Here is a 23,404-nt window from a genome sequence, read left to right as displayed (position 1 = left end):
TCAGTTCTCACCAGTTTCCTTAAGCAAAATCAAACTAAAAAAGAGAGACCTTCAGAAAGAAACATTAAACAAAAACAATAGTACTCACTCAGCGCATAGGCTTCAGTCAGTCAGTCAGTCAGTCAGTCAATCAGTCAGTAAGACAGTAAGTCAATTAGTCAGTAAGACAGTAAGTCAATTAGTCAGTAAGACAGTAAGTCAATCAGTCGGACGGTCGGTCGGTCAGCTGCTGGTTGGTGGTGGGAGACTGGCTTCTCTAAACAGTTGAGCAGTGTGTGGAAGTGAGAGATCCAGGAGTTTGACAGAGTTTTGTTTTTGGCTGATGCTGGCAGATGAATGAACGGAATTAAAAGGATTAAGGACCTTACTTTTGTTCAGGTTATGAGCATGCTGCTCCTCGACTCTCTCCTCCTGAATACGATTGCATGACAGATATAGGAAGTGGTTTGTATGTTACCATGAACTGGGGGGTTTAAACAGTTGTAAGACAGCTGGGTTTCCTGGGCTGTGTGCAGGTAAATTGAGATCCAGGTTGTCACAAGTTTTCACACAACAGATTTCAAAGAGTTTAATTAGTTCTCAAAAATACTCCTGTTCCAGATTCCCAGATGGTCCTAGATCCAGATCAAGGAATGCTTCATTGTCGCTGTTCCAGTCTCAGGAATGCTTCGTGGTCGTTCTGGTCTCAGAAATGCTTTGTGGTCGCTCTGGTCTCAGGAATGCTTCGTGGTCGTTCTGGTCTCAGGAATGCTTTGTGGTCGTTCTGGTCTCAGGAATGCTTCGTGGTCGTTCTGGTCTCAGGAATGCTTTGTGGTTGCTCTGGTCTCAGGAATGCTTCGTGGTCGATCTGGTCTCAGGAATGCTTCGTGGTCACTCTGGTCTCAGGAATGATTGTGGTCGTTCTGGTCTCAGGAATGCTTCGTGGTCGTTCTGGTCTCAGGAATGCTTTGTGGTCGTTCTGGTCTCAGGAATGCTTCGTGTTCGCTCTGGTCTCAGGAATGCTTTGTGGTCGTTCTAGTCTCAGGAATTCTTTGTGGTCGCTCTGGTCTCAGGAATGCTTTGTGGTCGTTCTGGTCTCAGGAATGCTTTGTGGTGTTCTAGTCTCAGGAATGCTTCCTTGTCGCTCTGGTCTCAGGAATGCTTTGTGGTGGCTCTGGTCTCAGGAATGCTTTGTGGTCACAGGCAAACACACCAGCAGACTTTATAAAAAGGAACATTACTTTCAGTGGGCCATCTTTTCTGCCAACATCAAAACTTTCCTTCAAATAAGATTCAACTTGTTTTAGTTTCTCTACTAATGCTAATGCTGTCCAGTCAGTCAAATCAAAGACATCATTAATTGATATTTGTAGCAGATTTTATTCTTATCAGATAATAAAAAGCAATAGTCATTTTAACAAGATATTTAAATTGCAACTCAATGCATCACAGTTGACGTTAATTAACATGTAACATTAAATTAGTAGCTTATTAACAGTTAGCTAAAGATTAATAACAGTAAATTATCATTAGGAAACATGCAGATCAGACACAGTTTGTAACAAACAAATTAAATAGAATTATTATTATTATGTTAATTTCTACATTCACAGTGTGAGTAACCTCATACTGTAACCACGGTTCTCTGAATACGTCAATTATTATATTTGAGCAATGCCATCGTAACCATGGAAACCACACTTCCTGCCGGCGACTCTGCAGGCGAAGGTCAAAGCGTCCTGGAGACTTCCACCTGCAGAGGGAAATATTTCTTATCTTAGTAAAATACAGACAGAAAGAAAGAAAAATGGTTTTAAGAAAAGAGAATTAGATAAAACCTGAACACATTCAAATAAATCAGCCAGTTTAAGTGAAGGCTCAGTGTGTTATCACTGGAACTGATGACCGCTTCAAACTTCTTTTGGTAAGTCATCAAATCATTATAATTAAATTAGTTTTTTTTTAAAACATAATTCTGCAGTAAATATAAACACCTGTACACGTTTCAAATGATCAGAAAAGGCGACAACTTTGAAAACTTAGCAATAAGGGGGGCCTCTCGGTCTACACCACCGAGGCCCTCTGTCTGTCTCTATCCCACTGTCAATAAAGCCTCAAAATGGCCAAAAAATATCTTAATTAAAAAAAATTAGCAGCAGTTAGCTTCCTGTCCATCAGAAAAGTCCTTCAATCCCTGTGGCGGAGCAGCAGAAATTGAAAATTAGGGCTGTCTTCATAGAATTCTTTGTAAATGTGACTGATGTGTGTCGTCGCCAAAACAACTTACAACACTGTCGTTTTGTTTTGGTTCATTTGTGGACTAAAATGCAACAGTATCCTGAGTCAACTCACAAAATGGTATTTCACCTCCATTTTGAGTTCTCTGATAAAAAAACATTCCCAGGGTGCGTTTACGACACCTACATGCAACCTCATTGGTCAAGGGATCTTTCACAATGTAGGTGGTCCACTGGTAAAACGGATCAGAGAACCCTGATCTGTCTCTTTCTCCACTGACCAGCCAGAGGGGTACAGCTTTGACATCCAGAGGCCTGGATTCCAGCCCCCTCCTCCCCCCCTGATCCTATCTCAGGGTGAGGCCTTCTCCTCAGAAATCTCTTTTCCAGAAGTAATTCTGAAGAACTGCAACTCTGATCTTCCATATGCACCAAAGTTGCATTAATGAATGAAAAATGTCATTGCAACTGCCAGAGAAAGCTTCACCTCAACAACAAGGACAAACCAGCTGCTTAATTCACAAGGCAGCAAATTATTGAAACTCAACCTGAAATCCATCTTCCTTCCACGCCCTCCATCAAAAAGGATTTCCAACTTTCCCAACTGGACTGTGGTAACGTAACTGGACATAGATAAGCAATCAGCAAGGACTTTAAGTACAAAGGATTTGACCTGTAATTAATGATTTGGTTTATATGTGTGTTTTTAAGTATATTTGTTGTGATATTCGTGTAGCTACATCATTTTAAGTTGTATGTTAACCTTGCTTTCTACAGACTGTCAGTCTTATATGCAAACTAACTTTACTAAAATTTGATTTGCTCACACACTGATTTCCACATAATGTACTTTAAATTGGCTGTAACAAAGACACAGTTTTGCAGAGCAGCACACGGCCAAAAGGCTAGGCATCGCTTCACAGCTTGAGTTTTATTACCCCTTGTGTGATGAGCTTCATCCCCCCCCCCCCCCCCCCCCACACACACACACCTTTCCTCTCTTTTGTAGACCCACACTAGATTCGACTCTTTGTAGAACTCTATATTTTATAGATGTGTGCTTTCACTTGCTTTACTTGTTATTTAGAATAAATACCTTTTGATTACAAATGCTGTCTATTTAATGTTGTACACTATGAACGATATTCCATCATCTCGGTGTCAAGAATTCACGATTCATTCAACCACTGCTAAATATAAATATGGTTATTTGATTATAATTATATTCATAATTTAGTAACTTTATGGGACTGATTTAGGTGAATTGAATTGGCTATATTTTTCTCTGGTTTACAGAGTGGTGCCCCCAATGAGCTATGACTTAGAGCAAATCAAGTCATATCATTTTCAAGTCAATTATATTTTATTATGATTAATAATTATTTATGATAATTATTAATAATTCTCATAGCCATCTAACCAGACTTTTGAACCATGAGATCAACACAAGTGTCGCTCAGGTTCATCCTTACATATTTGGTATCCTTATGGGAGGGATAGCATGATAACGCCCTTTTATTTACATATTTGACACCCTGTGCAAAGTATCATTTATTCATAAAAGAGGCATCCTTAATTCCCTTCAGTGCAGTGCCTCCGAGCAGTATTGTTTTCGTCAACGATGACGATGACGAAATCATTTTGTTGACGCCACTTTTTTTCATGACGATAACAAGACGGTGACGAGATAAACATGGCTCTTTGATGACTAAAACATGACGAGACTTGTGTGAGTTTTCGTTGACGAGACGAGAATGGACGAAAATGTTAGCGGGTGGTTTGTCAGACGTTTAAAATGCATGACATCTCTGCTTATTGTGCCTGTCAATTAAAACCTAAAAAGTATCTGCTGCTGCATTCTGTCCTTGTTTGGGTACGCCCACCACCTGGCATGCAGCGCACAACGTGCTCAACACTTCACACTGTTTTCATTCATCACAGACAATGGACCATGATGGCGGCAGTTTCAACACAGGGGCTTGGTGGTCGCAAACGTAGAGACGACATATGGGTGTATTTTAAATATTACCCAGCAGAAAATAAAATGGAGTGTATTGTGAAGGAAGACGGTGACAAATGTGGCCACAAAGTAGGCGGAAAAAATACGACCAACCTTAAGCAGCACCTGAAGGCTCGCCACAAGGATATTTTTTCAAAGGTAAGTTACAAGTGCTGTTAACATATCATATAGCCTACTTAACGTTACAATGTTACTCGACAATCGGCTCATGATAAATTTCATAGTAAGCTTATAAATTAGTAAGTTTTCCACATACTCCCGACGTGGTCATCTCTTTGTGTGTTTATGTTCTGTCAGCACGTAACTTCATATGTTAAACAGGTCGAGTTACTGTTATACGTAGAGTCTGCTAGCTTTAGCCTAAAAGCAGTTGTTGTGCAGTACAGTAGTGCAGTACAGTAAAGTACAGATGCATTATAATTTGGCCGTTGCTCAGAATTAAAGATCAGAAAGCTTTAGTACAGGGTCAGTTAATAAGCTATGTATTTTTGTTTTGCTTGTTTGATAGTTAAGACCATTCTATTTTCTTAACATGGTAGTATTTTGACTATTGACTTTCATAGTATTTTTAATGGTATACCTACATTTGATTGTTTTGTATTCAACTGTAAACCTTTACAGGAGGTGTACGTTGTATAGAGATAGAGTAATTGTATCCCTTCTTTGTTTTTTCCTCAACCAGATCCCAGAGAACAGCACTCCTAAAGAGAAACCTGGTGGTCCAAAAAACAACAGGGCACAGTCATCTATCCCAGTAGCCTTCGCCGCAGCATCCAAATATAAGTCAGGCTCCCTGGAACAAGGTGCCAAAGAACAGGCGATCGCTCTTTGGATTGGACGTACTGGTCTACCTGCTTGCACAGTTGAGGATGAAGAAGGCCAAGTTGAGCATATGTGTTCTTCATCCATCACTCATATTTTGGACATGTGTATGTTCATTGTACTTTAGCAAATTCTGAGAAATAAAGCCACAATTGCCGAAGTAGAATGTTTTTGTTTTTGGCTTTTTTGGAGTAATTAACATTGATTCCACAGTTACCACTTTCTGTGTGTAATGCACAATCCTTAGATCAGAAAGTATTTGCAGTTGGGTGGAAACCTTATATGTCTAAAACCATTCCTTTATTATTGTAATTATTGGTGAAAATAGCCGATCTGCAAGATCGCAATGTGTTGAACTTATAGATCTGCTGCTATTTTCACAACTTGTGTGACACTGCCCAACCGCAATCTACAATACTTATTGACCTACATTAATTTGTTAAAAGACTATACTTCTTTCTTTTCTAGACTAAAACCTTTTTGATTTTTCGTCGACTAAAACTTGACAAAAAACCTTTTGACTTTTTGTCGGCTAAAACTGGACTAAAACTATCACATATAGAAGTGACTAAAATTTGACTTAAACTAATAAGCATTTTAGTCCAAAAGACTAAGACTAAGACTAAATCTAAGATGGTTGTCAAAAACAACACTGCCTCCGAGAGACAGACAGGTCAGATACATACAGACGAGACAGACAGGTCCGATACAGACAGACAGGTCCGAGAGTGTTCCTTCCACCGTTGGACAGTGTAACGTCCCACCGTAGGACAGTGTAACGTCCCACCGTTGGACAGTGTAACGTCTCACCGTTAGACAGAGGAATGTCTCACCGTTGGACAGTGTGTAGATGACAGCAGAGTTGAAAGTGTCTCCAGCTCCGAGAGTATCGACGAGAGTTTCAGGAGGAAAAGCTTTTGAATGAATGACTAAACCGTTGGGACCCAAGGCGTCCGCTCCTTTCTCTGCCCAGGCACAGACCAGGACAGCCCTGAGAGACAGACAGGTCAGAAACAGACAGACAGGTCAGAGAGAGAGACAGGTTTCTTTTTTTTGTGCCTTACTTCAAGCAGGGTCTTTAATCTTTTTATGTTTATTTGTTTGTTTTTAGTTATTTTTTTGGCTGTTTCAGCATAATTGATCATCTCAGAGGAAATGTTCTCATAACTGATGACCTTTGACCCTCACTTACCCCCGTTTGACCCGGCTGTAGAGTCCTTTCACAGCAGCTTCAGCTGACAGGAAGCCAAAGTGACGAGCCACGTCCTTACTGACAAACACCTGAAGACACAAGAACACCTGAAGACACAAGATGTCTATAGACACAAGAACACCTGTAGACACAAGAACACCTGAAGACACAAGAACACCTGTAGACACTTGAACACCTGTAGACACTTGAACCAAGAAGACACAAGAACACCTGAAGACACAAGAACACCTGTAGACACAAGAACACCTGTAGACACAAGAACACCTGAAGACTGACAGAACCCGTCACAAACTTTCTGTCAGATATATAAAAGTTAAAGTAATGTGTGTAGACTCGTACCACATCGCCGTGAGGAAACAACTGGTACAGCGGCTCTCTGGTCTTCTCTATCTCCACAGAGATGGTGATTCTCTGCTGTTGTGGCAGCGTGCTGTTAAACATCTCCACCTGATGGATCATCTTCACCTGCTCGTCAGCGTTTCGTCCCTGTAGGAAAGAAACATTTACAGACTGGAATCACAGATAATACTGCTATGCTGCAATATTCTCTGTTTATCCTGTAAAGTAGTAAGGTTTACTTTTTGTGGTAAAAGTATTTTGTTTGTTTCATTACTGAATATTGCTTTAACACTTATTTTACACAGTTTTGGATCAAACAAATAAGAAGGAGACAGAATGGTCAGTTGGGTTTGTGCCATCAGATTTATTAGATTATTTCCTTGCAAATGGCCATAATGACTAGTCTGTGTGCTGTTCTTATAGTAATACATAATCTACCAATTTTCCAACATCTTTGGAGATTTGCTTCCAGTCATCAGGCCAACGTTACCCTTTATCCTGGAATTTGTACCTTTGACAGTTAAAGCCACTTTGCTAAATCTTCAGTGTTTGTCTGTAGTCACAGGTAATTTATCTGGGTAAGGATTCTGAGAGTTTTTAGAAGAGGCTGGTCTCATACCCAGACACCTGCTGTTGGTTGTGTATCTCTTGTAAACATGAAGTAGTCTTGACTCCTGTTTCTGCACAGGAGCAGCAGGAGCAAAACTCTTTCTCCTCTGTCAAGAGTTAGTGTTAGTGTTTCTTCTTCCTTTTTAAAATCTTGATATTCTTCCAATGAGCTGCTTTGAGAACAGAGGACTCGAGTGAATTGTTCCATACAAGTAATTGATTCTGCTGACCTTTTTCCTACATGCCTTTTTCAAGTGCTCTTTTGAAGGACATGTACTGAAGATAACTCCCATATCAAAGAGTAATGTCTCCTGCTGGCAATAAAATCAAATATTGCTGGACAAGGGATTTTATGTAATTTTGTTTTTGCACTGAACAGGGAAAGTGACGGTGTGTCCACTTCAGACTTGTGATGGTAACTTAATCAGCAGTCTTTTGCTGAATTACCCCCCGAGGCAGCAGATTAGTAAGATTATTCAGGTTTAGTCTGGTCTGGTTCGTCAGAGTAGTTCGGGTTAGTCAGATTTAATCTGGTTAGTATGATTAGTCTTGCTGTTTCAGTGTCGCTCACCTCCCAGTGTATCCACTTGAACTTACGGAGGTCGACTTTGGAGAAATCCTCCGCTGTGACATCAGGAAGGTTCCTGACAGACAGAAGTGTTGTCAGAGTCTATAGAAACACTTCTGTCTCTTCATAACTCAGTCAAAGTGGAATGGAATGTGAACTAAAACTTTTTGCAAAACAAATAAATTAACCTTAAACATGGACAATCTGAACTTCCTATTCAGTTTGGTTGGAGAACAATAACCTTCTGATTCAACAAAACTACATTTTAAAGACGCTTGGCGTAGATGGACGGGTGGGACTTTCACTGGAAGGCCGCAGTTTGCATCCATGTGAAACCAAAAGTCAACATTATTTATGTATTACAGTTACTAATTTCAACCCTAACCAGACTGCGACCATTTCACAACGTTATACATGTGTTGAAACTGTAATTTGGGAGAAAATATATGTTCCTGGAAATGTTATTGACAATGCAGTCCGGTTGTATGGGAATGTAATTTCTAGGAGACAGGGTCGTTCTGTTGAGCTTCTCATTGTATTTCATGGAGGAGTTTCTTCTGTACACTTCAATAATCAGTCAAACAATTTCATGAATCAAAACATTTGAAAGATTTCAAATTAGACTTGATGAATTCATGTGTATAGTGAAGATATTTAAGTTTTTGCACTGAATTTAATTTGTCATGTGACAGTTCAGGCTGATTAACGATCTGTCATGCAGATTAATGATCCGTCAGGCCGATTAATGATCCGTCAGGCCGATTAATGATCCGTCAGGCCGATTAATGATGCGTCAGGCTGATTAACGATCCGTCAGGCCGATTAACGATCCGTCAGGCCGATTAACGTTCCGTCAGGCCGATTAACGTTCCGTCAGGCCGATTAACGATCCGTCATGCCGATTAATGATTCGTCAGGCCGAATAACGATCTGTCAGGCCGATTAACGATCCGTCAGGCCGATTAACGATCCGTCAGGCCGATTAACGATCCGTCATGCCGATTAATGATTCGTCAGGCCGATTAACGATCCGTCAGGCTGATTAGCGATCCGTCAGGCTGATTAATGACATTCAGACAGTGGATCTCAAAGTTTTGCTATACATACGTTTGATCATTGGTTCTGACTATGTCCGACAATCACCATGAAACACTATAAAAAATTGACATATTGAGACGCTGACAGACTGGTGAAGAGTTTCATTCCAAGCTGACCAACAGAAATAATAAACCTTCATTCTCTACAAAACATATGTGTGTAGAAAACATTTAATTGTTTTTTACTTTTTCTTTAGTCTTGGATTAAGTTTATGACTGAAACACCTGTCCAGGTATATTTATTAAATTTGATGTGATCATTTTGGAAGGTAACCCCTCACTGCAAACAGATGGTTTGATTAGTGAACATTTTTAATCATATATCAGTTTGAATGATGCCGTTTTATTACTCAAAGATATTAAATGAATTGATGACAATGAATTAACCAAAAAACACTGCAGAGACCAAGCTGACCTGAATGGAAGCCACTACTTTGCGATGAACAAACATTTCTGTTGCAGATTTAAAAGAACAGTTCTACATTTTACCCTAACCCTAACCCGAGACCCTAACAGACCCTGACCCTAATCCTAACAGACCCAAACCCTAACAGACTCTAACCCTAACAGACCCTAGCCCTAACAGACTCTAATCCTAACAGACCCTAACCCTAACAGACTCTAGCCCTAACAGACTCTAATCTTAACAGACCCTAACCCTAACAGACCCTAGCCCTAACAGACTCTAATCCTAACAGACCCTAACCCTAACAGACTCTAGCCCTAACAGACTAATCTTAACAGACCCTAACCCTAACAGACTCTAACCCTAACAGACCCTAACCCTAACAGACTCTAACCCTAACAAACCCTAATCCTAACAGACCCTAACCCTATCAAACTGTAACCCTAACATACTCTAAACCTAACAGACCTTAACCCTAACAGACCCTGACCCTAAAAGACTCTAACCCTAACAGACCCTAACCCTAAAAGACTCTAACCCTAACAAACCCTAATCCTAACAGACCGTAACCCTAACAGACTTTAACCCAAACAGACTCTAACCCTACAAGACTCTAACCCTAACAGACCCTAACCCTAGCAGACTCTAACCATAACAGACCCTAATTCTTACAGACCCTAACCCTAACAGACCCTAACCCTAACAAACTGTAACCCTAACAGACACTAACCCTAACAGACTCTAACCCTAACCCCCTACTAACCTTAAAAGACTCTAACCCTAACAGACACTAACCCTAACCCCCTACTAACCTTAAAATACTCTAACCCTAACAGACGCTAACCCTAACAGACACTAACCCTAACCCCCTACTAACCTTAAAACACTCTAACCCTAACAGACCCTAACCCAAACAGACTCTAACCCTAACCCCCTATTAACCTTAAAAGACTCTAACCCTAACATACCCTGATGTAACCTAATGTAACCTACCCTAACCCCACTAATTCAGCCTAATTTAACCTAAACTAATCCAACATAACCCTAATCGGTGGATCCATTCAGGTTCAGGACCTCAGCATGTCACTTTGCAGTTGTTCATTACAACAGGATCAGGATCAGGATCAGGTTTTCATGCTTCCTTCAGGCGGATCAAACAGCGTTCACAAAAGACCTTTGTATGTTTGTTTTATCGGCCTGCAGCTCCATGTGGTTGATCTGTTGGTTGTATTTGATGTTTGGCCTCGTGAAACATTCATAACATCTATTAGAAAGCTCAGTTTACTTTAAAGTTAGAAACACACCAACATTACCTCCACAAATGTAAGCTTAAAAAAAAAACATAAGTAACTTGGCAGTTACATATAAATATCCTCTTTGTCACATTGTTAAAGATAACTCTTGAGCTAACAACTAATTTCTAACATTTTCCACACTGTGTTTGTGGATGGATGCCTTGCAGCTGACGTCACAAACATGTCAAGCATTTTGTTTTTTTACAGTTGGTCGCTGCCTTATTGGGTACCGGCTTTTAAACACGACTAAGTAATGTGCCCAGTTTACTTACAATAACCCCTGATACAGGTCTGTTATTGTCTTATCGTCTTGCAGATGTTCTCCAGCGGCGGATGGAGAGATTCCCTAAGGACTATCCAATTGTTGATATTTTCTCTGCATACCTTCTTTGTTTTCTCTTTGCTTTTTAGGTGTGAAATGAGAGACGTTGGTGATAAAAAGCAATAGCATTAACTTAACATGGTTTTTTAATACAAGTCTGGTTATTTTCAGTGGCCAATATGACAGCGACAACAACAGACGGCGTCAGACCGAAAGGCATCTATACAGTTTCATCTGTCTGATAAAAGCTTATTCACTGGCAGTTTCACCGCTCACTGCAGGTTAAGGTTGCCTTGTCCCAGCTGACACACCTTTTGAGAATGTGATTATTCATTCATTCATTATATTATCCTTAACCGCTTATCCGCCATCGGGGTGCGGGGGGCTGGAGCCTATCCCAGCTGACATTGGGCGAGAGGCAGGGTACACCCTGGACAGGTCGCCAGACTATCGCAGGGCTAACATAGAGACAGACAATTACACTCTCATTCACACCAACGGACAATTGTTAGCTATTTTTAGCCATTAGTCTTTTGTTAGTGGTAATGTTTTTCACTGAGATAGGCCACAAACAGTGGAAATGTAATTTCCTGTGACATTATTTTGGTTAGTTCGGGCTTTCCGGCAGTTAAGTCAGATAAACCTTAAGTCAAACATATTGTTTAGTGTGAACTAAACTAGTGACATATTTTATATATTATATATTCTAATTATTGATTATTATAATTTTTCTAAAGCTGCAGTTGAACACAATGTTAATTCCAAATTCCAAAACTAGCTGCTGTTCCTATTGATGCGAGTAAGCAATGTAATCATCTTATTTTTCAGTGAGGTTTTCCTGCTGACGGATGGATTATATTTATATATACATTTATATTATATTATATTATCTCTTTGGTAAAAAGGTATTTAGTGAACGCTGTGTGCCGCCGACCGGTCGTCAGGTCGCCGGGTCGTCTTACGTGTCGGAGAGAACGACGGTTCGAGATCCGCTGGGCGGACAAACAACACAACACGCAGATGGAGTTTGACCTTCGACCTGCCAAACCACAGATGAGACGTCGACGGCGTACCGCGAGAAGTCCGCCATGATGAAACTGACAGAGAGAGAGACAGGAAACTGCTTCAACCCTTCAAAAATGAAACCACTGAGTCCTAAACGCAGGAACAGGAGAGGGCTGCTCTGTGACCATGATGGAGACGATGGAGACTCTGGAGAAATCCTGTAATAGATGCCATTAGTGACAAACACACACCTGTTCACACCTGTTCACACCTGTTCATGTGCAGGATGGTCCGGCTTCCTGTGCTGATGTTGCTGATGACAACAGAGGCTGGAAGGACACACTGAGCGTGCTCAGAAACCAGAGACACATCGATATGGAACTTCTGAAAATCCTCCAAAATAAAACTACACACAGGAAACGTTTTTTTCTCACACTGATTAGGTTATTGAGGACATCTGAGACGAGGGAGGAGACGAGAGAGGAGACGTGAGAGGAGAGAGGGGACGAGAGAGGAGAGAGGGGACGAGATAGGAGACGAGGAGAGAGGAATCGTGAGAGGAGAGAGGAGATGAGAGAGCAAACAAGGAGAGAGGAGATGAGAGAGGAGACGTGAGAGGAGGCGAGAGAGGAGACGTGAGAGGAGAGAGGAGATGAGAGAGGAGACGTGAGAGGAGATAGGAGATGAGGAGTATCAATATAAACTCAGGCAGTGATTATTGATTATTGATTGTGACTCACTCGGCCACCGGTCCGGCAGACAGCGAGCCCATGAAGGCGCTCGGCGCTCCGAGCAGCGACAGAACTGTACACAAGTTGGAAGCGTTTCCTCCTCGCTGCCAACGCTGCGACACACACCTGCAGAGTGATGTCATCAGCTCAGAACCAATCTGTGTCACTATGTACTGTATATATAGATATAAACATATATACTGTATATACAAACATATACATACATATAATCACTGATATTAGTCCTCTTGGACTGAAACTCTGCTGTCAGTGTTAGCATTAGCCTGTAGCTAACCTGCTGTCTGTGTTAGCATTAGCCTTTAGCTATCCTGCTGTCTGTGTTAGCATTAGCCTGTAGCTAACCTGCTGTCTGTGTTAGCATTAGCCTTTAGCTAACCTGCTGTCTGTGTTAGCATTAGCCTGTAGCTGACATTCTGTCTGTGTTAGCATTAGCCTGTAGCTAACCTACTGTCTGTGTTAGCATTAGCCTTTAGCTAACCTGCTGTCTGTGTTAGCATTTAGCCTTTAGCTAACCTGCTGTCTGTGTCTTCTTCTGGATATTTGTCGACCACGTTGATGATGTCGAGACACACCAGACCCAAACACAGAATCTTCTTCTGCTCCTCCATGTTGACACACACACACACTGACTGTTGCAGCTGCAGTCTGGACTTTGACACACACACACACACACACACACACACACACACACACACACACACACACACACACACACACACACACACACACACACACACACACACACACACACACCACTTCCTGTCAGGGAGTTGACAGAATAAGAGTCTTGTTTTTTCTAGAAGAGAGTAAGTAACTGCTGTTGTTGTCTTTCTGCTGTGTGATTGTTAAATAAAGTATTATTATTATTATTGTTATTAATAATAATAATAATAATAATAATAATTATTATTATTATTATTATAAGAGATAATAAGAGAGTTAAACTTCGTCGTTCAAGCTTTGAAAAAACCTCATTTATTTATATAGTCTTTCTTATTGTAAAATGTACAATAGTTTCATAGATGAATAGATGTACATGTAATCTAACAAATGTATATGTCTTAGAATCTGTAATCATTTAAATGTACAATAGTTCCATATTTAGAAATGGAATGTGTTGGTAACTTCAGGTGATGGAGTTTTTTAGTTTGGTCTTGGTTGCTTCTTTGTATTTTTATTTTATACTATTTATTTATTTTGTATCTTTATTCTTTTCCATTTTATTATTATTATATTTGTATTACCTTATCTGTTTTACTCTGTACCTGAATTTCCCCCATGGGCGATCAATAAAGGAATGTCTTAGGGTGTCATGAACCTGCTCATAGTTCATGACAAAACAAGACCACACATGTATTTAATTTATAACAAATGTTTATCTGGTTAAATTAAAATAGCACAAAGAAACTTTATGTGAATCAGTACATCAGTGATGAGGCCTGCTTCTCAACCTTACAAAGTCAGAACTTGTTTTCTGAGGCAGTTTGTCGGCTGCTGAGTCCCTGAGAAGGAAAGCTGAGCTCCTGCAGTGTTCAGGCTCAGGACACTGTTTGTGTTGTTGTTTTTCTAAGCTATGATATACGGCCAGGCCATAATTACATGATTATTTATCATATTGTAATTAATCATGATACATTTTTTTTATCTATTTCAAAGACTATTGATTGATTGAAAACATGCTTTATTAGGATTATATGTCATTATCCAGATGTGAAATTACCTATAATTTTATCACTAGCCGTAGCCGTCACAGGTATTATTGTGCAGCAGGGTACAGATATAGGCTTTTTAAATAATGACCTCTTTTTTCTTATAATTGGGCTATTTTTGGCATTTGTAGGCATATATAGGTGTATATGTGTGTATGTGGATACATGTATGTATATTTATATCCATATATTTATTAATTTATTTTTCTTCACAACAGACAACATTTATAGAGACATCAACAGGAACCCTCAATATTCTCAGAAATTGGCAAGCCTTATTTAAAAGTTATTTTTTCAGCTTTATTGATAGTGGAGAGGTCCAGAGTGAAAGGGGGAGACATGCAGAAAAAGGCTCGAAGCCAGACTTGAACCTGAACCACCTGCTTTCAAGAACTAAGCCCCTGTGGTGTTCACTCAACCAGGTGTGCCACCAGAGCACACAGACACAGGTAAGGCTCTCTCCTTTGTCTTTGTTTGTGCAGCAGGTGCTGAGCCCGCCCACCTGTCTGTCTGTCATCCTGTGTGCTGAGGGAGCTTTGCCTCCCCCTGATTGGTAACTGTCTGCACTTGGGGAAAAAGCCAGACATTAAAAGCCAGGCTTTCTCACTGAACTGTCTCTTTCCCTGAACAGTCAGACCTGAGGTAATGTTTGATTTGTTTGTTTGCAGCATACAACATAAATTGCACACAATGCATCCCTCACCCCACTACACACTGATAACTGACTTCACAGCCTGTAAAGTTATGTTTTTATCCACAACTTTCCTGTGAGTCTTATTTAGCGTTGCCATTTGTTAGAGAAATCACTTGAGGAAACCTTTAAAATTGAATTATCTGACACCAACCGAAAATCCTCACCTATTTCTCTGCGCAGATCGTTAGATGGGGAATGATGAGCAGGAGACATCCAACATAATTTTATTACAATACCTCAAGAAATGTACAGTTACAGAGATCTCTGGGTTCACTCTACATTTCCCTGATACAAACAGACAGGTCTCAGGTCATGAAGTCTGAACCCCTCTCCTTTCCCTCGAACCCATTATTTATCCTCACAATTGTTTACTCAGACATGAAGGTAGATTTCTTCCAGGAAGTGCCGCCTTCTGGATCCGCTGATTCGTCAGTTTTAATCAATACAGGGACACGTCATGTCACCGGGCAACAATCTTCTTTGCCCGGCACACTGTGTCCTGACCTGCTATCAAAACTTGTTAAGACAAACGTTCTGCCTTGTTATGACTTACAGAGATATAATTTGGAGACACAGATTATAGAATCTTAATCAATTTAACCAAATGGAATATATGTATTTAAAGTAATCACAGTTTCTAGACCAATAATAACACACAAACATAATCATTGTATCAATATCCTATTGTATGATTAATATGTAAATGCATAGAGAGAGGGCACACACACAAACACGTGACAGTGACCTGCGTCATGCACAGAGACAGAGAACAGAGACAGACAAATTATTTTAACACATGACAGTTTAGCATCAGTGTTTGTTTTTTTTTAATAGTGAGTTTGGTAGGTATAAGTAGTGATGGCTGACCGAGGCTTTGTTGAAACTTCGACACTTTATACAAAACATGGTTCATTACTCGGGGCTTCAATGACACACAGTGGTCGAGTAGGACATCTAGTGGTCAGTAAAATGAAGTGCAATCGAGACGTGTCACTGATTGGTTCATGGATTCGTTTTCAACTACACCAGATGACTGTATGTTTCGATTGAATACAACAATAATAATATTACTAGTAAAAATAAAGACTATAATTATTGAAGACCATTTCTTATTTGACATGTCTGTAACCCTATATACTCTTCACTTTTGGGTTATGAAACATTTAAATGGTGCTGCTACATTCATGAGATGTGCTCTAGAAATACAGACTGATGTAATTTTCACATGGGGCTGGTGCAAATACAGATTATATTATGGATTTTGGCAAAGAATGTTTTGGGGTTCATTGGTAAAGAGGTTCATGGGTGGGTGGGTAAAGAGATTGTGCTTGAAAAACTGGGCAGTGGGTGTGCTTGTGTAACTTGTTATGAATTTTTATTTAGAAACAACAGTTTTCCACAGTTTCGGGATTCGATCGGTTTCTTCTTTTTGATACAAATTCCCCGACTTGGAAAAACCTCTTCACATGGCACAGATGAAGCTGGGGTGCATAAGAAATGTTTAGCAACTTGATAAAGATTGGGATAAACATTTTTGTGGTTTGCCCAGTATGTGAGCAGGTCTGCAGTTCTTTCTATTGCAGGATGAGCAAGGTAGTAGTTCACTTCCACAATAGCGTTGGCCGTGGTGCTTTGCATTTGACAGGCTCTGTTTGAGTGTTCATCCAATAGGCTCCACAGATGAGCTCCTGAAAAATATTGAAGATCATCATCACCAGAAATGTCATTAGGCCTTCCCTATTCATAATAGAAGAAAAAATAAATACCTGTGGAGGCTGCTGCTGCTGGAGGACGAGGCTGAGATGGTGCTTGTGAGGCTGCTGCTGCTGGGCATTGTTTATGTTAATGACCTTTGTACATTCAATTATAAGACGGTCCTTGACACTGGCTGCCACTCTCGGACCGCTGAATCCGAATGTTTTGAGGCGTGGATCCACAAGTGCAGCGACCGCCAGTGTCATTTGCCTTATCTTGCAATCTGTCGACCACGCATCTCACAAGGTTCTGTGCCAGGTGTTGTACCATGGGGGTAGTGATTTGTGAGTAGAATTGTTCTGTTGTGGGTCCTAGGAAAAGGCTTGGCCCCCAGAAGAAGAGTGGACAACTGGTCATTCCTGTTGATGAAGTGGCAGGTTACAACCAGATATGCGTCCTTGTTAATGGAGGTCCACATATCTGAGGTGAGGCTCACAGTCTCAACACCCTAGATGTCAGCTTTGGCCTGCTCCTTTTCCTCCTCCACACCAAGTTCACCATAACATCATCAAGTTCTCGCTTTCTATTGCCTGAAAAAGATAATGTATTCAATACAATGCATGAGGTTACATAAAAAATACTAAGTGTTACTGAAATGTATCACTGGGCAATATAAACCAAACTGACAGGCACAAGTAGTCCTTTGTAACTGTCATGTATAGGCCTACCGGGCTTAATGGCAATAGCTGGCTGCTACCTGTCCTCTGGTGCAGGTTCCATCTCTCTTCCATGCTTGGCCCTTAAATGCTGTATGACAGCCTCGCATCACATAGCATACACTGGACCTGTGACACAATCAATTAGCAAAGTCAATCATAATTTGAATGTATTCATGTAATTTTCCATTCCAGTGAAATTGGGCATTGGGTACAACAGGAATGCACATCAAGGACAACAATTGTGTAATTATGTTTTCTATAGCAATATCATTTTACTTGAGGTCTTACCCTAAGGAGTTTTCAAATGAAATACAGGTAAAATAAAAGACACTTGTAATTACCTTATTGTCCGTCAGCAATTGGAAAGCGTCCCATGCACGGGATCTTTTCCTGGATGGTTCCATCTATCTAATCTAATCTATCTCACGAGTCAAGTGACCAAACCACGCTTTGGCACAGTGCTTCAGGACGTTTGCTTCATGAGCTACCGCGCCCCCGGTAGTCCTATTTGGGCGCGTTTTGCCTCTTACCTGTGTTTTGCCTCTTACCTGCGCTGCTCGTATCGGGCAGCAGGCCAGGCTCCAGAGATGCCCACACTAAGTCTTTTGGTCTGAGACATGGCTGCTTCTTCTTCTTGCTGCTGGGTAAACAACCACCCTCCTCATCAAGATAAAGCTGATGGGGTTGACGGTGTATTCGCCAACAATGCTACAAGCTATGTAAGGTAAGGACGCATATCTCATGCTAATGTTGGCGAGATAAGGAAGGAAACTATAAAAGGGACTCCTTTTGAATCCTCACCGTGATTCAATTCCATTTCATCAGTAATTTCCCTGCATCTCAGAGCGGCAAGTTGCGTATAGGCAGACTTTTGTCCAATCCAATTTATTTGTATAGCACATTTAAACAATAAAAACGTCTCGAAAGTACATAGAATCATAAAAACAATAAAACAAACATTTTCATATAACAATAAGCAATAAATAATCAAATAAGTGCATAAATCTAAAATTATGCTATAAATAAAACAATAAAATCAAACCGATAAACATAGTAAAATGAATAAAAGACGTAATAAAATAAATAAAAGACAGTGGACCAGAAAAGTCACGCAAATTTAAAAAGCCAGGGAAAAAAAATGGGTCTTAAGACGAGACTTAAAACACTTCACCTTGGGGGCTGTTGGGACGCGGAGGGCATTCCAGAGTCTGGGGCCCACCACAGAGAAAGCCCTGTCCCCCCTGGTTTTAAGTCTCGCCCTAGGCACCACGAGCTGGAGCTGACCCTCGGACCTCGATTTGCGCGCTGGAGTATAGATTTGGATGAGGTCCTTGATGTACTGTGGGGCCAGTCCATCAAAGCTTTAAAAACAAACAATAAAATCTTAAAAATCAATACAAAAATTAACAGGGAGCCAGTGCAAAGACGCAAGGATTGGGGTAATGTGTTCCCGCTCTTGGCCCCTGTTAAAAGTCATGCTGCAGACGAGAGAGGGCTTTGTGGCTTACACCTGAGTAAAGTGTGTTGCAGTAGTCCAGTTGACTTGAGATAAAAGTGTGCATGATCTGTTAAGAGGGTAAAAGTTAAAACCATTTTACTTTTGATAAAAGACGAAGATGATAAAAACACGATTTTAAACGATGTTAATCTGTTTATCAAATTTAAAATCGCTGTCTATGGTGATGCCAAGGCTGGTGACTTTAGGACGCTTATACTCTGTGAGGGGTCCCAGGTCGATGAGGGCACTGCCAAGTTACCATAACCTCCGTTTTTTTCCTGTTGAGTTTAAAAAAATTCTGGGCTAACCAAGCTTTGACATCACATAGACAGTCAAATAGGGGTGTCAGGGGGCAGTGGCTGTTCTTCGCCAGTAGAACGGCCACCTTCAGACCTCAGTTTGTCCAGAGGTACCTGACAGGACCTCCTGACTTAGTGTGCCAGCTGCATATTCAAGCTTGTCAATAATCTGGGGGTGGATGCTGCTCTGTTTGTAACCAATTTTAAGGTTTTAAAGGTAACTGGGTTACCCCATTTTTATCAAAGCGTTTTTAAATCATGCATGTTGTTTGATTGGAAAATGACTCAGATATGTAACCCTCTGCACTGGCTTTTAATGGAGCTGCTAATTTGTGGTGCCAGAATGGATGTTTGTTGCAGCTCCATACCAGGACAGATGGGGGCGCTGTGCAGCACAAAGACTATAACACTGAAGCAGCTGATGGACTCTGCAGGACCAGATCTCTCCGGTACCGAGGCTGTAAGCTCTATGCTGAAGGTGCGTTCTGCTCGGCTGGTGCAGAGAAGCCTGGCGCTCTGGAGGCAGAAGCTCTCTGTTAAAGAGAAAAGCCTTCTACTGCAGTACAGCAAGGGAGGGGTTCAACCAGACCCAATGGACACTTTCCCCGACGTCAGCCTGACCCCGGGGTCTCCAGAGCTCAGTGGTCCACTCCTGGCAACCGGTATTTTAAACCTGCACAGCAAGGACCAAAAGACATTGTTTATGAACTGTGTAAAAATGATAAACAAAAAGAACCTGTGCAACAGAGCTGCCTCTGTGTGGACAGACTCAGGGGACAGACCCCCCAGTGGAAGAACCTGTACAAACCACCCATAAAAAAAAGAACTGGTGACCTTCAGTGGAGAATTTTACATGGCGCTATTGCTGCCAATGCTTTTTTATCCTTTTATGTTATTAATCCCACTGTTAAAAATGAGTGTCCGTTTTGTGGTCTGTCTGAGAGTGTTTTTCATGTTTTTAGCGAGTGAAAAAGACTAATTTTATTTAATTTTTTTTAGCTTTTTTAGCTTCTTTAATCGTTTTAGTGTTGTTTTCTCTGTCTCCCCTCCCACTTTTTTTTAAATCAGTGGAATCAAACACAACAAAGCTGATGAATTTAAATGCCAACTTTTAAACTTTTTAATTGGAGAGGCGAAATTAGCTATTTATTTGACTGGAAGGGACAGACTGCAAGATATGCCTCAGGTTGATGTTGTGGCCATATGGAGGTGCAACATCAAAGCCAGACTGAGGCTGGAGTTCTGCTTCCACAGGGCCAATGGGAACATGGTGACGTTCCTACAGCTGTGGGGATACAAGGGCGTTTCATGCCATGTGTTTGATTGAGGGAGAGCTGAGTTTCAACATTTGTCTTGGCTGAGTTGTTTTATCTGAATGAAACATACATTTTTGAAATCAAATGTCTGCCTGTTTAATTTTATGTTAATAAAGTGTTTATAAAAATCTTCTTCTTCTTCTTCTTCTTCTTCTTCTTCTTCTTCTTCTGTGTGGGAGGAGTTTGAGTGAAAGAGCTGAGTGAAGTTGAGTTTTTTTCTCTATTTTTGTTAAATTTTTCTGTGTTTTTTCGTTGTATTGGGTTCGTGAATGTAGTTCTGTTGGTGTGGTGTTAAGTTTGGTTGGTTTTTGGTAAGGATAGTGCTTGTTTGTCACTTGTTTTGTCAGCCACACTTGGAGGAGCTGAGGTGTCTAAGACGCTGGTATGGCGTCCAGCAGCGTTTTCTCCAGGCTGAAACGGAAGCACAGCATTAAAACCGGAGCCGGTTTCTGTGCAGCGTGGAAGAGGTAGCACTGGCAGTCGACCAAATCATCGGGCATGGCTCCGTAAAGTCCGCTGCCCGTATAAACAGTGCCGTGGTCCTGTTCCTAGAAAAAATAGAACAGGTGAACAGGTTGGTGGAGACAGGCATCACAGTGAATGGGATGAATTCTTCTTCATAGTGTTGTCGCCAACAACTCGACAAGCTATATAAGGGAAGGGTACTTATCACGTGATAATGTTGGCGAGATAAGGAAGGAAAATATGAAAGGGACTCTTTTTGAATCCTCACTGTGATTTAATTCCATTTCATCAGTAATTTCAGCTCAGAGCGGCAAGTCGCGTATAGGTGGACTTTTGTGACAGACAATTAAATTGCAGCATTTCTGGCGCTTTCCGGTGTGGTGAATCAATTGATCAGCATAAAGGACAGTGTTTTTCCCTTAACCTGGAGATTGTTGACCCAAAACATGCATAACTCTTTTCCAGAAGCGGTGGAAAACAAATTTCTACGCAGGAAATGTGTAAAAGTGACTCTTATTGACTCAATGAATAAATGTCTATGCAGGAAACATCTAAGTGTGACTCTTATTGAAAAACCACTGTGATTTAATTCTTTTCATCAGTAATTTGCCTGTTGCTCAGGGCAGTAAGTCATCTATAGGCAGACTTTTCGGACAGACAATTACATTTTTTGCATTTTTTTTTTTTTTTTTACATTTTTTACATTTTTTTTTTTACATTTTTTACATTTTTTTACATTTTTTTTCTGGCGCTGTCCTTAGTACCGAACCAATCAATCAGCACCACACAGTGTTTATCCGTTAACTTAGATATTGTGGACCCAAAACATGCATAAATCTTTTCAAGATGCGGCAGAAAACTAATTTATATGCAGGGAATGTGTAAATGTGACTCCTATTGACTCCCTGCTTTGATTTATTGATTTTCCATCAGTAGTTTCGCTGATGACACTAAGTGCTTTTCTCGACGAGAAAACACTGTTTTGGACATTTGACCTATAAACAGTTTTAACTTTTAAAGAGATAGAGTAGGAAACTAATTTCTATGCAGGAAACCTGTAATTGTGACCGATATTGACTGCCTGCTGTGATGTATTGCTTTTCAAATAGTAGTTACTCTGGTGGGACACAAATATTTTGTACATTTGACCTATAAACAGTTATCACTTTTATTGAGGTATCATGGGAAACACTTTTCTAATGCAGGGAATGTGTAAAAGTGACTCTTATTGACTCCCAGCTGTGATTTATTACGCGTGTGTCAATTAAAGCCAAAATATGAAAAAAAAGAAGCTCCAGGCTTTTCAGGGGCCATTGGCAAAAGCTAGGGCTGGAGGGGAGGCACTTCAGGCGGGCTGACTTGCAGGCAAACTTTGCAGACTAATGTTAAATAGTTCAATGGAAGATGGGACAGTATTTACTGAAGATAGCATCCGTTTAACAGACTGAAACATTTGCAGAATGTTGCTTTGCATCTTTGCTCTCTAGTAGGTTTTGATTCAGTTGAATAGCCGAACAGGAAAACTATTAACAATCTTAAAGCCACAATGTGAGCTTATCCTAAGCATTGCACTTCATTGGGTCCTCAGCAACACACCTGACAGATGTGGCACTGATCAGTTGAATGGTTGTCAAGAAACTCGACTTACAAACACACACCCACGCAAGCTACATCCTTTATTATTTTTTCCTTTGCATTTTTATAATAATCATTATTAAGGTTAATTTAACAACATATAATGAAACTCTTTACTAAACGGAAATACCTGAGAAGTTTCCAACCTAACTCCCATGTTAGTCATCAATTATTTATTTCCAAATGATTCTCCTGCCCAAATAGGAGCAACATTTCTTCACTTGGTCAAATGGAGGAATATTTTGCTTTGAATGTAAACTCCCACATCAGTCAGAAGCTCCAGGTAGCGTTTGAGCCAAGTTAATGCTGAGTGTCATGAGATTTTACACCCTCATCTATCAATCAGCAGAATATTCTGCATTCTGTTTTCCTCCAATCCTCTACTGATAAGCAGTTTGGACTGTAATGGTTTGCTCGAGCTCATTAACAGTAGCTTTGGAGGCATAGACAGATCATGAGACAGTGAGCCCCTGGGCACCGACATGTTAAGGCTCCACTCATACAGGAGCATGACACCCAGACTGAACTCTCTCTCCCCTCTCTTTGACATTGTTTTGTGTTTTTTTGTTTGTTTTTCATCTCTTTGTGTTTGCTTTATGACTCTCTGAAGCAATGTTGTTTGTTTGTGTTTTTTGCATCTCTCTGTTTTGTGTGTCTTTGTAGTCAAATTGTGACTTTTTCCACATTTTTGTAGTCATTTTGCTTCTCCT

General features: G+C 40.6%; 2 protein-coding genes across 3 annotated transcripts; one reads left to right on the top strand and one right to left on the bottom strand.

Annotated features, from left to right (window-relative positions):
• Positions 1-1,339: 1,339 nt before the first annotated feature.
• On the bottom strand, positions 1,340-13,306 carry khk (ketohexokinase). 2 transcript variants are annotated; one of them, XM_059328674.1, is made up of 8 exons: positions 13,178-13,306; positions 12,653-12,769; positions 11,870-12,004; positions 7,791-7,863; positions 6,611-6,757; positions 6,251-6,339; positions 5,892-6,049; positions 1,340-1,732 (listed from the first exon to the last, which is right to left on the bottom strand). In XM_059328674.1, the coding sequence occupies exons 1-8, from the start codon at positions 13,270-13,272 to the stop codon at positions 1,641-1,643; spliced, it is 906 nt and encodes a 301-aa protein (XP_059184657.1). In that variant the 5' UTR covers positions 13,273-13,306; the 3' UTR covers positions 1,340-1,640. The 2 variants fall into 2 exon arrangements, with proteins under 2 accessions (XP_059184657.1, XP_059184665.1); XM_059328682.1 differs by lacking the exons at positions 11,870-12,004; positions 13,178-13,306 and adding exons at positions 12,184-12,241; positions 13,143-13,176.
• LOC131967743 (uncharacterized) lies at positions 3,832-5,321 on the top strand. The gene is made up of 2 exons (XM_059328687.1): positions 3,832-4,374; positions 4,919-5,321. The coding sequence occupies exons 1-2, from the start codon at positions 4,012-4,014 to the stop codon at positions 5,183-5,185; spliced, it is 630 nt and encodes a 209-aa protein (XP_059184670.1). The 5' UTR covers positions 3,832-4,011; the 3' UTR covers positions 5,186-5,321.
• Positions 13,307-23,404: the final 10,098 nt, after the last annotated feature.

Source organism: Centropristis striata, chromosome 3, assembly GCF_030273125.1.
Source record: "Centropristis striata isolate RG_2023a ecotype Rhode Island chromosome 3, C.striata_1.0, whole genome shotgun sequence".
NCBI classification, from domain to species: domain Eukaryota; kingdom Metazoa; phylum Chordata; class Actinopteri; order Perciformes; family Serranidae; genus Centropristis; species Centropristis striata.
The sequence above is the reverse complement of the archived record's forward strand: the minus strand, read 5'-3'. Positions and strand labels throughout refer to the sequence as shown.

What these genes read in the sequence shown, in the direction of transcription:
- LOC131967743 (XM_059328687.1), top strand. Translation starts at nt 4,012, where the DNA reads ATGCATGACATCTCTGCTTATTGTGCCTGTCAATTAAAACCTAAAAAG. An exon ending in ACAAGGATATTTTTTCAAAG is followed by an intron (nt 4,375 to 4,918) that starts GTAAGTTACAAG and finishes TTCCTCAACCAG; the next exon opens with ATCCCAGAGAACAGCACTCC.
- khk (XM_059328674.1), bottom strand. Translation starts at nt 13,272, where the DNA reads ATGGAGGAGCAGAAGAAGATTCTGTGTTTGGGTCTGGTGTGTCTCGAC. An exon ending in GAAGAAGACACAGACAGCAG is followed by an intron (nt 12,770 to 13,177) that starts GTTAGCTAAAGG and finishes ATCACTCTGCAG; the next exon opens with GTGTGTGTCGCAGCGTTGGC. An exon ending in TACAGCCGGGTCAAACGGGG is followed by an intron (nt 6,050 to 6,250) that starts GTAAGTGAGGGT and finishes TCTGTCTCTCAG; the next exon opens with GGCTGTCCTGGTCTGTGCCT.